We start from the raw sequence: 12,771 nt of genomic DNA on the forward strand, positions 1-12,771 counted from the left end.
TCGTCTAAAATTTGCATTCAACACCTGGAAGAGTTTTCAGGTTGACTGCTGCAGTCTGGTTCTGTAAAGAGAATTACTTTTACAGTTACAAATGTGACAAACACTTGTAAAAGACCCAGTTCAGAGATCTTAGTTTACCCAAATCAACATCTCCCTCTGGTGGAGAATATTTGACCTCAGCGGAAACAGACTTCCTCTGGAAAGCGAAGTATTTCTTGTTTTGTGCACCAGCTGATACAATTTTCTACTATAAAGACAATAATGAGAGCCAAAGGCAGAGGCAGGGTTAAAATGTTTTACTGTAGTGATACAGTATGCAACAGGTATGAATGAAAACATCGGGCAACGTCATGTTCTCTGTAGTTTCATTCCATATGACAAAAATATCTGGTATGTAGAATCCCTACAACATGGCAGTAGAGTAGAAAACAGGAAACAAATGAAAAGAATAAACAGATTAAGGTGTAAATAAAAGCATTCAAAGAGTCGACTTCCTTCTTTGTGCTCCCCGAGTCTCTCCCATTCTCCCATTGGGTAGATTAGCACTGGTAATGGAGACTGAAATGCAAGGGTTTAAAACCAGTAAAAAGCCAAGATCACAGACCTGGCTTCGTATAGCACAACCATAATGGCTTACTCGCACGTATGTGCTCCCTCACACTGACTGACGCACACACACACTGACTGACGCACACACACATACACCCCTGGGAGAGCGATTGTCACCCCTGGTCTCCGTCCTCCAAGCTGAATTAGATTAGGAAAGTCAAGGTTAATCACCCAATAAATACATTCTGAAATCTCTTTTTGAAACACAGAAATATATACAAATTGATTAAAAGAAAAAAAAAAAAAAACTCATTACAGTGTTTACATCTTAAAACAGTCACTTGAACATGTTGTGGACCTAGATGTACACACAAACTCCTTCTATTAGGCCAAAGTATTCAATTGTTTTCTTGTCCCCCCCCCCACTCGTTCCCTCTGTCCCGTCCTCCACACGCTGCTTTTCTATGCAACTGATTGTACACACTAGTGTCATGGTCTAGACCAAAGCAGTGCTATGCTATTATCCCCTCTGTTACAGCACTACAGGCACACAAATACAAAGACACTCTGTTTGGCTTTCTGCCCTGCCTCATTCCCATTCTCCTTCCTTCCCATGTGTCACTACAAACACATACAGTGCTCCTTGTAAACAAGTACTCTTTGTCCTTTCGGATTATAAAATACTGTTTTGGTAAAATCATCATCAATAAAAGATGAGACAGAGTGTATTTGAGCGTACATCAATACAAAACACACAGAATTGCACTGTTGGAAGATATTCTTTCTTTGCTTACACACGTTGTAGTTTTCTTCTTCTTCTTTTTGGCTTCAGCGTTAAGGCCCGAAAATCTGGAGTGGAAGGGGAGTAGGAGAAGTCCAAGCGGTGATCTGCCTGTGCCCATAGGGCCTACTGTACTATAGGTACGAACAACACACATGGCACACTAACAGACAGACAGTATTGCAGGGTAATATAAAAAGACACTAAGGAATGGTGAAACATCCTCTCTGTCATTTCTTTTTTTGTTTTTCATTTTCCGTTTCATCTTTTTTATTCAAAATCTTTTTGAGCCGTGCTTGTATCCCATCCCTCCTTTCCTGTCCAAAGTGCGTGGGTGCCGGTGCTGTTTCAGTCTGGCTACACTAGGGGGTGCCGTTCCTCTCTGCAGATGACTGACAGGCGGTGGCTGTGTTTATTGCTATAATGTCCGTGCTCCTCCCCTCTTAGAGGAAACAAAAAGGGGTAAAGTTGCCCTCCTACCACTGATCTGGGCTCTCTGCCCTCGTCTGCTGATTAGAGTCTGTGCTTTTTGGGGGGAGCTGATGCCAGATCAGTGCCGGAGGGAAACTCCTTCCCCGCTGAGGAGTGGGGCTCAGGTGAAGACGTAGTTGAGGAGGAGCTGTGAGAGGAGCAGAACACAGAGGATGAGACAGTGGCGACCTGTCAACGACACGCCGTCGTCTGTCGCCCTCTGATGAGCCAGCTGACGACTCAGAGCCACCAGGTTCCTACAGGGAGAGAGAAGGGTCAGAGTGCACGTGTGTTTAAATAATTCAAGAATTAAGTCTACGTGATGTAAAATGATCACAATAAAACCTCAAATACATCAAAAACAACCCTCTTAAAGGAAAACTGACAGTTCTGAAAGTGACACTGATATGAACTAACAGTGGATATTATTTTGTAATTCTGATTTTGAATGAATATCATCACCTCTAAACTCTGTGACTCTATCCCTGTCCTAAACATATGTATTCAAGTCTTGGACACAGGGTCCAAAATCAACATATTCATGGTCCATGTGAAGACATGATGCTACTCTAATTCCCCCGACATGTGTGCGTTATTTTCACCTCTGGATGTCTTGCTGTGTCTTCTGTATAGATGTGATGGAGGCCTCTATCAGAGCGATGTCCTTCACCTCTTTATTGCACCGTGCACACTGGTTTGAGAACCCTGGGCACATGACAGTCAACAACAGAAGACTTACGTCGTGCAATTTAAGATTCTGTCTGCTTTTGAGCGTGTGTGTGCATGTGTGTGACTCACCCTCATTGTCTGAGGACTCGTGTGTGGGCTCAGGTGTGGTGCTGCTGCTTTCAGTGTTCTGGCTGCAGCTGGATGGCTGGCTGCTGGCCTTCCTACGTTTCCCATTCACCTCAGCCTGGGAGGAGGCAGAACAGTCTTACATTAGGTCATTCAAACATCACTGCAGACTAACAGGCAGGGAGCTGCCGGCTGACGCAACACGGTAACAGTTGAATAAAGACAGGGTTTAGCTGTCTGGGCGTCAATGCAGCGAGTAATGAGTGAGAAAGGACTCAGTGGTTGTGGAGCAGGTGCAATCTGGCTTGACAGGAAGGAGTGCAGCTTTCATTTTGATTAAATGTCAGTGACACATCCATTAATAATATATCACTATGGCTCTAGCTTGGAGGTGTGTGATCAGTCTGGCTAACCTTTTGTTGGCTGGCCCAGCTGTGGCTGTAGGAGAGTCCGTTGTGTTGCCACTGGCTTTTCTCATGTGTCTGAATCACTCCGTCCTTCTCAAACTGAACCAGACAGCGCTCAGGGTCCCATGCCCGCATCCTGCCAAACAGAACAATATTGTAGAAGCCATTTTTTATAATGGTCTTTATTAGTTCAGTTTATGGTGAAAATGAGTTGAATTTAATTTAAGTAGACAGTAAATTATGAATTGCATTATGTTGCGAATATTAAGGAAAGAAAATTATTTATTTTGTCTCTTAGTTTGAATTTATCTTAGTAATATTTGGTTATGGGTGGAGTATCCAATTATATATGGCCGGGCGCACAGGTGGTATGGTTGGCCCTTTTGTTCCTTGAAGGTGAAGAAGAGCGTCACGGTAAATGTTTTTTGACCGTTTAATTGTTTGGTAATCAATTACGCCTTTGGACTTTTTGTTGTCATGGATCCGCACTAATGATGGAAATTGTGAAACAAATGAGAAAATAAAGGAACGCTAAGAACGGATCCGTGAGTACTGAAAGTTGTTTTATATTGTGGACGGTGGATGCGTGTCAAAATTACGAGACTGCTCCTGTCACCTAAGTGACAATTTCATTTCATGGGAAAATTGTCACTACACTTATATTAAGATGAGGGTACGGTAGAATTTAATCTGAGCGTGTTATTTCCATCTTTTTCATCTTACTGTACAGCTTGTTAGAGAACAGCATGTGCCATGTCCTGTGTTTTATTTGCTTGGTGTGAGTGTGTGTTCATACTCTATGTGCTTGTAGGTCCACTCAGAGGTGACGGGGTCCTGATGGAAAAGTCGGGGGTTCCAGGGTTTGTCTCCTCTCTCTCTGGCCTCTTTCCGCTGAGCTTCCTCCAGCACAAACTTCTCCTGGGTGGCCCGCAGCTGGTCCCGATCCATGATGGCACTGGTCACATGCTGCCACAGTCTGTCAAGAGCATATTCAAACTCCATGAACATGAGGGGCAGACATACTGTACACGCGTTACAGATTTTCCTCACAGTGGACGGTTTACCTTGTCAAGCACAGGTGGAGCTAATAACGGCGGCACTTCATTTAGGTGTGTCAGTCCCAGAGCCATGGATATTGTGGCTCACTGACATGACACACTGACACACCTATATGGATGTTATTCCTAATTACTAATTAAGCCTGTGTTTAACCACAAAAGATTTACGCTGAGAGAAGGATCTTTTATCCTGTTACTTCCAATTAACTACCATCTGCTTAAAAGTCCAGTGTGTAGGATTTGGTGGCATCTTGTGGTGAGGTTGCAGATTGCAACCAACTGAATACCCCTCCACTCACACTTTCTTTTGAAGCAGTGGCAGCTAAAAAATGCAAAATGTGCTCTCTGGAGGCAGAGCTTGGTTTGTCCATTCTGGGCTACTGTACAAATATGGCAGCGCAACATGGCAGACTCAGAGAACCTGCTCCCTCTGGAGATATAAAGGGCTCATTCTAAGGTAATGAAAACCCACATTTTTAGGTGATCATACACTAATGAAAATGTAATGTCTCTCAATAGATCCTCCTAAATCCCACACACTGGACCTTTATCAATACTAACAGATGCAGTATGGGTGACACATGAATTATATTAGGAAATAATCACATGTGGTTTACCTTTCAGACTCAAACTCTCCCTGCTGGTCTATCTGGACCACTTGTCTCTTGAGGCGGCTGCTGCGAATGTCTGGGCTCGGGTTCCACAATGTCTCCCGCTGTCCCGAGCGCTTCTCATGAATGAACACCTCACTGTCCTGGATACAACAAAAAGGCGACAAAATGTTCAGTCCCATCAATCAAAGCAACTCACTACACTGGCCTCTCGTTATTCTGTCTCCTCCTGGCAACTCTAGACACACTGGAAAATATTCATGGTTTCTGTTAACAATTCCCAGAACGTAAAACGAACATATTTTCAAACCTTTGCATACTTCTCTCTGCTTTTTCAGACCCTCCTCTAAATGGGGTCATCTCTTTGCTCCGTCTCCCTGCTGCTACTACATTTCAAATGACCAGTTCTGCCTCCAATAACTACAGAGAATTACTGAATACCAAGTGGTAGTGAGGTAGTGGCTAGTATGGATAAAAAAGCTGAATAAAGGTTCTCACCCAGTGTCCGTCAACGGTGGCCAGTAGCTCCTCTCCGACAGAGATCTTCCCGCTGATCTGATTCACAGAGCAGGAGCCTCCAAGGAAAGGCTGCAGTGAGCAAAGTGCAACACCTTTATAACCACTGTTGACCTCAGAATGTACAGTATCAATATACAAACAGTAACGATGGAAACAAAGTCTTTAAGTTGAAAAATATACCTTGAGTTTGAACTCCAGCTCTGTGAAACATTTGGTTTTCTCACACTCAATGGTAACCTTCCCACCCAGCTCTAGTGTCATTGTGCCATACAGGATACCTACAGGAGACACAGACAGTCTTACTGCATCAGATAAACAGCACATCAATGAACAGAATGTAGATGGTCCTGCTGGAAGTCTGGAGACTTGACAGCCTCTGTCATCCATGTGTGAGATTTCATGATCAGACCACAATCTGACTTACTTATTTGACAGTCTATGCAGGCACCTCGGAGATCCACAAAGGACCTCATGCACTCATTCATTCATTCACTCACCTACAATGTCCCATCTGGCCCCTAGAGACTGTTGAGTGATCATTCAACCCTATCCTTTCTGTACAGTACTCGGAAACCTACTGCCGTCGTTAACATAGCAACAAGGTACATTGATAGATTTGTAGTGATAGCTATCAACATTCACAGTCGATCCATTACCTTTGCAGTGAGCGTAGGGCATGGTGATGACGTACTCCTCACCCCTGCTCATGAACAGCAGCCTGGCTTTGCCATCCAGAATAGCAGACAGAGAGTTACCTACAAGAGCACATGAACAGAGACACAGTGGATCAAAGAGCTGGAGAATCAATTCTCTTCATAATTTCAAAGGTATAGAAAGGGATCAAATGATGTGTGTGTTGGTGTATGCTGATCTTTCAGCTATGACAAAGAAATGACACATGTATGCTGTGTACCATAGAACTTGGACTTGGCCAAGATGCTCCCACTGATAGAAAATCCATCCTTCCTATTGCAGACATGAAAGGCAGAGATGGGTGGATGGTGGGACACCTGGCAGGCGGGGGGGACAGAGAGAGAGATGTCAGCCCGCTCGCACATATTAATTTTACACTTGCTGCATTTCACAGGTGTGTGTCTGTGCATTTGCTAAATTGTGCAGAAATATTTCACACAACGGATGAATCGTGTCCTGTGTATTTACACAGTCTAGCTGTGAGTCTGGTCTAACCTGTTCAGCTATGTAGAAAGTGCAGCTGTCGGTTTGAGGATGAAGCCAGCAGCAGCGAAATGTTTCCCCCAGGATTGGGTTGTAAGGCTTCTTCAGACCCTGGAAAATGGTAACACATACAGCAGTGTTAGCTACAAATTGTTTTTCTCTAAGAAGTCTCTACTCCAACCAGTTCAACCTTTCTGTTACAGCTTGCATTTATAGTCTCTTAACCAACACCTGCTGCTGAGGACCAGATGATCAATGGAGCAAACTGGCCTGAGAATTCAAAAAGTTAAGTCACATTAACACTTGTCTGGACACAATAATTCAGCAGGAAATAATGCACAACACTGCAGGCAGGCAGTTCAGCAGATGTCCTAAAAATGAGAAGTTTCAACCCATCCATCTCCAGCGAGTCACCTCGAGGTTGCCAGCACAAAAAGTGCCGAGTAAGCTCAGTTTAATCTACAGGCGTTATCCGCTGGCTCATGGTTGGTGTTTCGCTGAGGAGATAAATTCCTTATGGGAGGAAACAAATGGGAAGAGTCTCCTGACGTCTTTAATGCAGAGACAGCATTTGTCAAGAGGGCCAACAAATACAGTGTTCCAGAGTGTCATATTAGAGAATGGTAGCCCCAAAGGGACAGTCAGAAAAATGCAAACATTCAGAGTCTTCCAGTGCCCCCAAAATGACCGCTTCAGCGTGGGTGGATATGTAACTGGAAAACACGGAGGAATGCCCATTAACAGAGCTGTTATTCAGCTAAAAGCTTTGAAAGCAAGCAAGAAAGACCACCAAGCTACAGCTATTTATGTTTACTGTATTTTAGCAATAATACTAATTCAATCATTTGAAAATTTTGTCTATGTCACTGTTATTTCTATTTTTTTAATGTCCTATATTTGGGCAACTATGATAACAACGAGCCATGTGCAGCAGCAGTGAATGAATCTTACCTTTGGCTTCTTGTAGAAGCCAGACAAGTACCATCTCAACACCTGCTTGATCCGACCGTATGCACTCTCCTCCAGCGCAGCTCTGTGGCAGGAAAGAAGATGATGAGAGAAGAATGTAGAGAATAATTTCAATTTTCATCCAACTTTGAAGGAAAAGACTAATATGTGCACATTTAAGTTACTGACTGTGAGAGCAGATCAGCGTGGTAGTAGTAGTCAGACAGCTTGTCCAGGAAAGAACGTGGCTCCAGGATGAAGGTCGGTAGCACCACCTTGGACAGGTCCATGCCTGGCCGGAGCTGCTTCAGCAGCCCCCAGATCAGACCCTTATTCTCCTCTGATACAGTCTCCACCTGGGACGCCTCCCCAGCCTGGAGTAACACACACAGACATGAGTGAGGTCAGCAGAAAGTCACATTGGTGGCTCTCTGGTCAGAACACTTGGTTAAGACAAGTGGGAGAAGTAAAAACAGAATTTCTCAGAGGCAACTAGATAAATTTTAATTAATACTGGGCCAGAGAAAGTGAGAGAAGGTGTTTACTGATCTATGGTGGATATGCCTCAAACAAAACCAGGCAGAGCTCCCTGCTGCAGCTGTAAACTCAGCACCTCACCTCAGCCATCTCCTCTGTGCTCTGCTCCACATAGGCTGTGGCCTGTGGGCCGGGGGACGGCTCGTCTGATTGGTCCATATCGCTCTCCTCCGTCAGCCTTCCACCGTTCTCATTGGCCGTAGTGTCCCAGTCATCATGAGCCTCGCGCTCAGATTTGTCTGAAAAGCCGTCATGCTCCATGTGGTGATTGCCCAGCAGCACAGTGTCATTTAACCTGAAATGAAAAGAGAAGAGAACACCAAGGTTAGAACAATACCAAGCAACTTTCAACTGTCTTATTACCTACACTCATGATGACAGATCACATGATTGATGATAAGGTGCTTCTGTAAAAATGTGCATGAGCACAAACATCAGTTTGACTTATGGTTGCATCTTGATAGATTTGAACTGGAATAACGTGTAAGTCATTACTAGAGATAATCCAAATGAGTGTGGAAGCTTGAGGATGTATTAATAACCATGATTAGGCATTAAAGATCAGAAATGTCACATGACATTGCAAACATCTTGCTTAATTTTACTTCTGTGCTGCCAATGCTTTGATCACTGCCTCTCCAGTCAGGCAATCTACAAACAGCTCAAACATGGTGCAGAATTTAACTCCTTTGAAGCTTCCAGGCTCTGAAGTGGCCTTTAAATGTGGACTGAATGTATGATGTTCTCGAGTATCCTCCTCCTCACAGCTGTGATGAGGAAGCCCACTGTGTTACAGACTATCCGCTGTAAAAACCTGGCTGACCTGGAGGGTCTGGAGGTGTTTAGTAAATCTGACATATCTGGTTGCCAGGACAACCAGACCACACCACCTCATCTCATCCTTCATCCCACACCTCCCATTACCTGAATGTGAATCCTTCGTCTGAATGTGACTATGACACAAACAGGGAAAAGTATGCATATGTATGCACTTTACATATACACATACACTCATTGATCATTTTACAGCTACATTTTGCAACTTTTTGCTCTATCTAGTATCTAGTAGCTTCACAAATGTGAGGATTTGCCGCATTTCCTTTTAATTACTTTAATAATAGAAATTCTTAATAACTTTGAGGTTTGTACTCTGGGTTGGACAAAATAAGCATTGTGGGGGCGTCACTGTGGGTAGGTGCGACAACATTTCTCACTTTTTTTTGTAGAATTTTTACAAACCAAACAATCAATTGATGGATTAATGGAGAAAATAATCAGCAAATGAATCTGTGATGAAGCTATCATTAGTTGCAGTCCTATACAAAATAGTCCAAACTGAGCTCCGTCTGTCAAGTGAAAACATAAAATCCTGCCTTTAAAAGCATTACTAATGCATAAACAGATAAACAGAGACACCGCCTGTCTGTTTATCGAGGTAAACAGACACGTCCAAGCCTTCCCCCTGCCAGCATGTAAGAGTATCAGTACGTTGCCTAAAAGTGTGAGCTATATGGAGCTACTTTCGTCAGCTGTAGCCTGGCTAGATCAGTACAATTGCAACTGAAAGGCCAAGGACTGTGTTGACTGTCACAGAGAAGTAAATAGTCCCAGTTCATGCAGTGTTACTACAGCACCTTCCTGCGTTCTTCAGAGCACAGTTGTGTGAAATGCTGCTTACCACGGATAAATGCTACCAGCACGATCACTGATACTAGATAACTGTAGCAACGACGCACAGTGAGGGTCCATCAAAGAACTGCAATGGTCTTAGGTTGCATGTTGCCGCCAGTGTGCAGAGTCGATGTCAATGCAAAACAAAGTGTGCAAAGCTGCTTTGATTTGCTTTGCTGACACCACAATAGGCACAGTGGACAGTGAGGGTCACATGAGTCTCAGCCAGTACACATTATAAACACACAGCAAAGTAAACCTTGCCTACACTGTGATTTCCAATGATTTACCTGCAACCTGGCTGATGACCAATTTATTTTTCTGCCTAATCCATAATTTACCCGCATTTGGCACTTGGCAGATGTTAATTTTCAGATCTGTCCAAACTCTAACAAGAAGAACAGAGCAGAAAAAGAGAAACACAGGGAAGAAAGTCATGCATCAGCTTCTAAATGGCCAAAGAAAGGAGAAGTGAGACTGAGAGAGGGGAGGGTGAAATCGATAGTTAAAAAGGAACATCACGGATTCAATCCCACAGCCATTTTACAAGTCAGACAGTGGAGGTCTGCGTGCTCTGGGGAGTGCACTCGTCCAAAAACAGACAGACAGACACTAAAGCAAGTAATCATCATATGCGTACTCAAACATCTTATGTCAGATATTTCACAAATCTTCCATAACAAATACAGACAAGCATTAAGGTAGTGGAAGATAAAGGCAGTGTCATATGCTTTCAAATCAACATTCAGTGATGGGCTCATGGTCACAGAAAACAAGGAAGCAGCTTATTTGCAACAACGATGGAAGAGAGCTCAATTTTCAAAATGCCCGAGGGCTCGACAGACCAGAAGAGTCACATTCCTGCACACCCTGTGAATCACTAACTAACCAGTGATGTTATTCATTAAGCCAAACACGCCCTGGAACAGCAGCAGCTTTCCTTACCTTAGAGACATACAGCATACAGACCAACTCTTCCTCAGGAATCAAAACACCATCGATGATGTTACCAGTGAATCCAAGCACAGCGCAGTCTGTCCTTATCTCCTCTCCTCTCCTCTGTGTGCGTACATGTTTTCAATCCACTGGTTAAAAGGTGCAGTTTTGTTTCCTTGACTCTGGCACGCCTGCTTCCTGAATGTGTGTGTGCATATTTATGTCTGTGTGCCAGTGTGTGTGTGTGTGTGTGTATGCGTGTGTTTGTGTGCTGGCTTGCAACGGCTGCACTGCTGCCGTCTCTTTCTGGGTGGTGTATGGTTCACACTCTATTCCGTCTTCCTGCTCCTCTGTCTGTCACATGATCGTACGGGCTGCCGTGATTCGCTGGGAGAGGAGCAGGAGAGGAGGGCAAGCTGGGATCGATGGCCAGAGGGCGGGTCCAGCCATCGGGGGAGGTAAGGGGAGGTGGGGGGTGGGGAGGTAAGGGATATCTCATATAGGATCTAAACGCAAACAGCGATGCACACTTTGAGAAAATAACTATGATGGATAACTACCAACACACATAAAGAACGTAAAATAGACAGACATGCAGAGTCGCAAGCAGTAGCGCACAAACAAATGTTGTTAAATATTAATAGAAACAACATACACACCCTGGATGGGATGCAGGTTGTATTAAAACATTTGGAGTGGCTGAAAGTTTTATATCATTCTTGTTCAGCAACAACCATCAATGGATTTCCCAACTGAATCACGCACGCACACACAAACCTCCACACTTCCTGTTTCCCATGTAATGCTCCTCATCTCATTCATTTGGTTGCACATTCAAGAGTTCAGAACGGCCACAGTCTCCTACTGTCCACCGCCTGATGGGCGTTAGCTGCCTTGGTTATGAAAAGCAGCTGGGTTCCCTTTCCCCGTCAGCACTGTCACTCTTCAGGTGACTATTTGACAGTCTGTCAGTTTAAGACTCTGCTCTTAAAGCTGTATTTTGAATATTTTTCTAGGCCATATAAATGTAAACACAATATAAGACTAACCAGTTTTAGAGGGCGTTAAACGCCACAGTAGTTTCTTTGACAACATAATTTGCTGTGTGGAAGATATTTCTACACTCAAATAATCTATAATAAATATTCCATCCACAGACCACAGACTTTTACCCTGCTCACAAGGTGCTACTTCATACACTCAACAAAGCAAATGCTCCAGTGTTAAAATGTGGGGGAAAAAAAATGATTACACGACAGGCTCAAAGTAGGGCAACATTCACACTATGCTCACACTGTTCCAGCACAGCAGAGAAGCGTCACACTGCTGCTATGCTATTATGCCACATTTCATCAATGAAAAACGGTGCGCCACAAATGTTTATGTGTGCGTGACACACATACACACTGAATACACGCTGGCAGACCGACACATATGCATGAACGACACACGTGGCTAAGCTGCACTAATAAAGCTAAATAAAACAGTGACAGACTAATTTTAGCATAAGCAAGCTAAATTTAGACTCCATTTGCAGTGTGGTGTATTTTCAAGGGTATTTCAACTACAACAGGCACAGTGGCTGCAGTGGCTGCCTCCCACATGACGACACGAGCAGATGCAGAGAGGACTCTGTGGTGCATCTCTCATCTTTTCACTATGTTAATCAGGACTTCAAGATTCTATGTAGCTTTCTATTCTACACCAAAGGCACAGACAGGAAACATGGTTTTCAACAGGGGCCAGAAGACTAAATTAACACAGTGACAGCAACACTGTCACAGCACAGCATAAAGCTGTTTGAACACTCTTTACTGCTCTTCCTGTTTATGTCCACATGAACATCTGACTGGGCTGGGATGGCTTCAGTTACAGCTTCTGGGAAACCAGACACAGAGTTATGTGTATATAATTTTGCTATTTGTTTTTAAATGCAGCCTTCTACTTACAACTGTGATTAGACTTACACATGATTGTTAATGACCAGAAATGTAAGATGGTACTAAATTATATGTGAGAGGCTCTCAGTGTGTGCAGCTGTATGAGTGTATTGCTTACTGCAGCAGCTCTGTATCACTGAGTGCAGTAGATTGCAGCAGGTGGAGTATATGGGAGGACTCTGAAGACGTGCTGATATCTGCTTCTCTCCCAGCTTTGGCTGTCAGCTTGTAGAGACTGGAGCAGCTGAGAGATAGCTCTAAGGCATCCATCCAGCACCGACCTGGAGAGACAGGCGCATTTTAGAGATGTGAAGGAGGGCCTTCAATAGATTACGCTCATAAAAATAATCAACAGCCACACATAAAGCTCAC

General features: G+C 43.8%; 1 protein-coding gene across 5 annotated transcripts in view; it reads right to left on the reverse strand.

The window, feature by feature from the left end:
- Positions 1-281: 281 nt before the first annotated feature.
- The window catches only part of osbpl5 (oxysterol binding protein-like 5), a 49,085-nt gene continuing 36,595 nt past the window's right edge, over positions 282-12,771 (reverse strand). For all 5 annotated transcript variants that reach the window (XM_076732876.1, XM_076732879.1, XM_076732877.1 and 2 more), the window contains 15 exons: positions 12,518-12,680; positions 7,934-8,147; positions 7,505-7,689; positions 7,319-7,400; positions 6,380-6,478; positions 6,105-6,201; positions 5,848-5,946; positions 5,372-5,469; positions 5,171-5,260; positions 4,679-4,815; positions 3,800-3,979; positions 3,010-3,139; positions 2,600-2,714; positions 2,404-2,506; positions 282-2,058 (listed from right to left, as the gene is read on the reverse strand). In XM_076732876.1, the coding sequence (XP_076588991.1) occupies positions 1,923-2,058; positions 2,404-2,506; positions 2,600-2,714; positions 3,010-3,139; positions 3,800-3,979; positions 4,679-4,815; positions 5,171-5,260; positions 5,372-5,469; positions 5,848-5,946; positions 6,105-6,201; positions 6,380-6,478; positions 7,319-7,400; positions 7,505-7,689; positions 7,934-8,147; positions 12,518-12,680 (1,928 nt within the window). In that variant the 3' untranslated portion in view covers positions 282-1,922. The remainder of the gene's footprint in view (positions 2,059-2,403; positions 2,507-2,599; positions 2,715-3,009; positions 3,140-3,799; positions 3,980-4,678; positions 4,816-5,170; positions 5,261-5,371; positions 5,470-5,847; positions 5,947-6,104; positions 6,202-6,379; positions 6,479-7,318; positions 7,401-7,504; positions 7,690-7,933; positions 8,148-12,517; positions 12,681-12,771) is intronic.

The sequence above is a fragment of the Chaetodon auriga genome, chromosome 6 (assembly GCF_051107435.1).
Source record: "Chaetodon auriga isolate fChaAug3 chromosome 6, fChaAug3.hap1, whole genome shotgun sequence".
Classification (NCBI taxonomy): domain Eukaryota; kingdom Metazoa; phylum Chordata; class Actinopteri; order Chaetodontiformes; family Chaetodontidae; genus Chaetodon; species Chaetodon auriga.